At 46.4% G+C, this 3,199-nt stretch overlaps 1 protein-coding gene across 1 annotated transcript; it reads left to right on the top strand.

The window, feature by feature from the left end:
* Positions 1-1,338: 1,338 nt before the first annotated feature.
* On the top strand, positions 1,339-2,174 carry LOC309557178 (myosin light polypeptide 6-like). The gene has a single exon (XM_082259837.1). It carries the CDS (start codon positions 1,364-1,366, stop codon positions 1,817-1,819), a length of 456 nt encoding a protein of 151 aa, XP_082115963.1. The 5' UTR covers positions 1,339-1,363; the 3' UTR covers positions 1,820-2,174.
* The last annotated feature ends 1,025 nt before the right edge of the window (positions 2,175-3,199 follow it).

Here is a 3,199-nt window from a genome sequence, read left to right as displayed (position 1 = left end):
GTGAGATATTGCCTGGTGTGCCGTGGGAAAAATTCTAATTTCATCCGAAGCTTTGGCAGTTCGCAGAACCGCCTTACTGACAATCTATCATCCGCTCATGTCCTGTGGCTGCGGCGGCAGCGCTGCTCTCTCTGCCTGTGTCCTGTGGCTGCGGTGGCGGCGCTGCTCTCTCTGCCTCTGTCCTGTTTCCTGTGTCCTATGGCTGCGGCGCTCTCTCTCTGCGGGGAGTACTGGTTGCTAGGCTAGAGGCCGCTTAGCATCTAGCAACCAGTGACGTCACCCCTTCTGAGCCTCTTCTCCTCCAGGCCGCCGCCTTGCCGCCTCCCAGTCCTTGCCTTTTACAATTTGGCTCCGCCTCCACCCACTTTCAGCGCGCACTGCACTGTCTGCAGGTGCGCAGCGTGGGACTCAATGTCACAGAACCTGGAGAAGAAGAAGACTGTGTCAGACAGCACGTCGTGGTGGTGATAGGTAGCCTGGGAAACATTATCAGGTAGGAGGACATTGTGGTGTGGTGCTGGGTCTTCAGGATTGAGGCTGGCTCTACATTGTTGCCTGCTCTGATGTTGGAAATTGATGATGAATTTACTGTACAGCAGGTGACATTGTTTTTTATTTATGGAATTTTTAACAAAATACTTTTTCATGATTTGTGTGTGTTTATTAAATTTTGGAGGTTTTTGGGGATCAGATATTTGGGGGCACCTTTACTATAAAGGGGCTTCCACTCTAATAGGCCCCCGGCACATGCCCGTGAGTCACATGATCCCTTCTGGGAGCAAGATGTAGAAATTACATCTTTGTCTCTTCAACCTGGGAACAAGTTGCCTTACAAAGAGGCGGGGGGGGGGGGCTTCATTTGGAAAGGTACCCTCGCAGTGTTAAAAGGGATGTGGCCTGGTATGATTCAGAAGGAGGGGGTATGCTGCCACCCCATGCTCTCTGCACAGCCTCCCCCTTGGAAGGCACCTTGTTCCCACCACCACGCATTCATAATAAAGTAATTATAAAATAATTTCTTTGTGTTTATTTTATTCCTATTCAAGAGAATTACTTTATAAATAGTCAATATAGGCACAGAGTTATTTTTTTTTTTAACATTTTCTAATGGTGGTGTGCCTCGTGATTTTTTTCATGAAAAAAGTGTGCCTTTGCACAAAAAAGGTTGAAAAACACTGGCTTACATAATGTAATGTTTTTCCTAGTGAAACTATATGGTTATGGTTATGGTTATGGGGGGGGGGGGGGCAGCCACACAAATGGGGACTGAAGAGTTCTTCTTTAACTAGTAAGAGTAAGTCATCTTTATTACAGGTACTTAAAAAGCACCAACTACATTCCGGAAGAGACACCGGCAGGAGACATGGGTGACTTATCAGAAGATCAGCTCTGCGAGTACAAAGATGCTTTTAACCTCTTCGATAAGACAGGAGATGGTAAAATCTTCTATTTCCAGTGCGGGGATGTCTTACGAGCTTTGGGACAAAACCCAACAAATGCCGAAGTCATGAAAGTTTTGGGAAACCCAAAGATGGACGAGATGAACACCAAGATGCTTGACTTTGAGCAGTTCCTCCCTATGTTGCAAACAATCACTAAGAACAAGGACCGGTGCACAATTGAGGACTTCATCGAGGGTCTGAAAGTGTTTGACAAGGAAGGCAATGGCTGGGTAATGGGGGCTGAACTTCGCCATGTTCTAATTACTCTAGGAGAAAAGATGCAAGAGGATGAGGTGGAAATGCTTTTGCTTGGGCATGAAAATACTAATGGTGACATTAATTATGAAGAACTGGTCCGGATGGTAATGAATGGCTGATTCTTCTCTGCTATAGACCATCAGCATCTAGAAGGGGGCAGCTCTTTGTATTATTGTTCCTGTCTGTCTATGTTTTATTTTCCTTTGGAGGGAAGGTTGAGCTTACCAGTGGTGGGCATTTTTTGCTATCCTCCACTGGTCTGTCTCAGGAGGGCAGTTTTATTTCCTCCAGCTCATCACAGGGGAGTTGTAATCTCTTGTCTCCAAGAGCAACATCCTCACCAATGCTCCCACTTGTGAACCACTGCAAAAGGAATCTGGAGTTTAAAAGCTATTGCACCATGCAGATAATAAATTATTTCTATTTTGCTTCTCCCCAAATAAACTGCATGCCTTTTCCTAAAAAAAAAAAAAATGCACCAACTATTTTACATATACATTCACAGCAGTCCCTGCCTTTAAGGGGCTTACAATCCAAGGTCCCTAAATCTTCTTACACATACTAGGGCCAGTTTAGACAGGAACCCATTAACCTACCAGCATATTTTTGGAGTGTGGGAGGAAACCCACACAGGCACAGGGAGGACATGCAAGCTCCAGGCAGGTAGTGCCGTGGTTGGGATTTCAGCTGATGACCCCAGTGCTGCCCAGGAGAAGTGCTAACCACTTAGCCACCAGTAAGGAATATAAGAGCTCCCGTTCACATCGTTGTGACTTGTCATGCTGGTCCAAATGGCATGACAAGTTGCACCGTATTGTCGACAATGCAACTGATCAAATCAGTGCAACTACGACTTTGCGGTACCGCACCAATTTAAAAAATAAGCTTCCTGCCCTATTTTTTGCAATTTCAGGTATGACTTGCATAAAAACTAAATTGACATAGTAGCCCCTGTTTAGGACAAGGGGGCTACATCAAGTTTTGCAACAATGGTAATAGAGCAATACAGCAAATGTTGACAAAGAACAAAATAAAAATCAAATAGATTGTAGATATGATGAAGCCATCAACATTCACAGATCATAAAGCCTATGTGAAGAGTACCGCAGGAACCATATAAAAGTAAAATACAAAGATATCATATGTGTCAGCCAGGGGAGGACTGGGCCAGAGGGCAGGGGGGCAATCCCCCGGGCCACTCTGATGCCCGTAAAAAGGATGCACCACTTCTGCCACAGACATACCCAAAGGATTTCTGGTGAAGAGAAGTAAAAAGTCCCCACGGCTGACCTACTGAGTGAGCAATGAAGACAAGGACAGAGCGCACCCCCTCCACCCAGCATGCATGGTGTAAACTGTGTCTGAGCAGAGGCTGCTTCCATGCCCCACTGGAGACTCTCCTCCCCGGCCAGCCTCGACTGAGCTGTCCCAGCTCCCCCGAACTGCCCCCTGCTGGCCATGTCAGGAACCTGGATTCGGCCAGCGGGTAGAGAGTACCT

Source organism: Pelophylax lessonae, assembly GCF_965119305.1.
Source record: "Pelophylax lessonae genome assembly, chromosome: 5".
In the NCBI taxonomy this organism is placed as follows: domain Eukaryota; kingdom Metazoa; phylum Chordata; class Amphibia; order Anura; family Ranidae; genus Pelophylax; species Pelophylax lessonae.
This window is presented reverse-complemented; position numbering and strand designations above follow the sequence as displayed.

What these genes read in the sequence shown, in the direction of transcription:
- LOC309557178 (XM_082259837.1), top strand. Translation starts at nt 1,364, where the DNA reads ATGGGTGACTTATCAGAAGATCAGCTCTGCGAGTACAAAGATGCTTTT.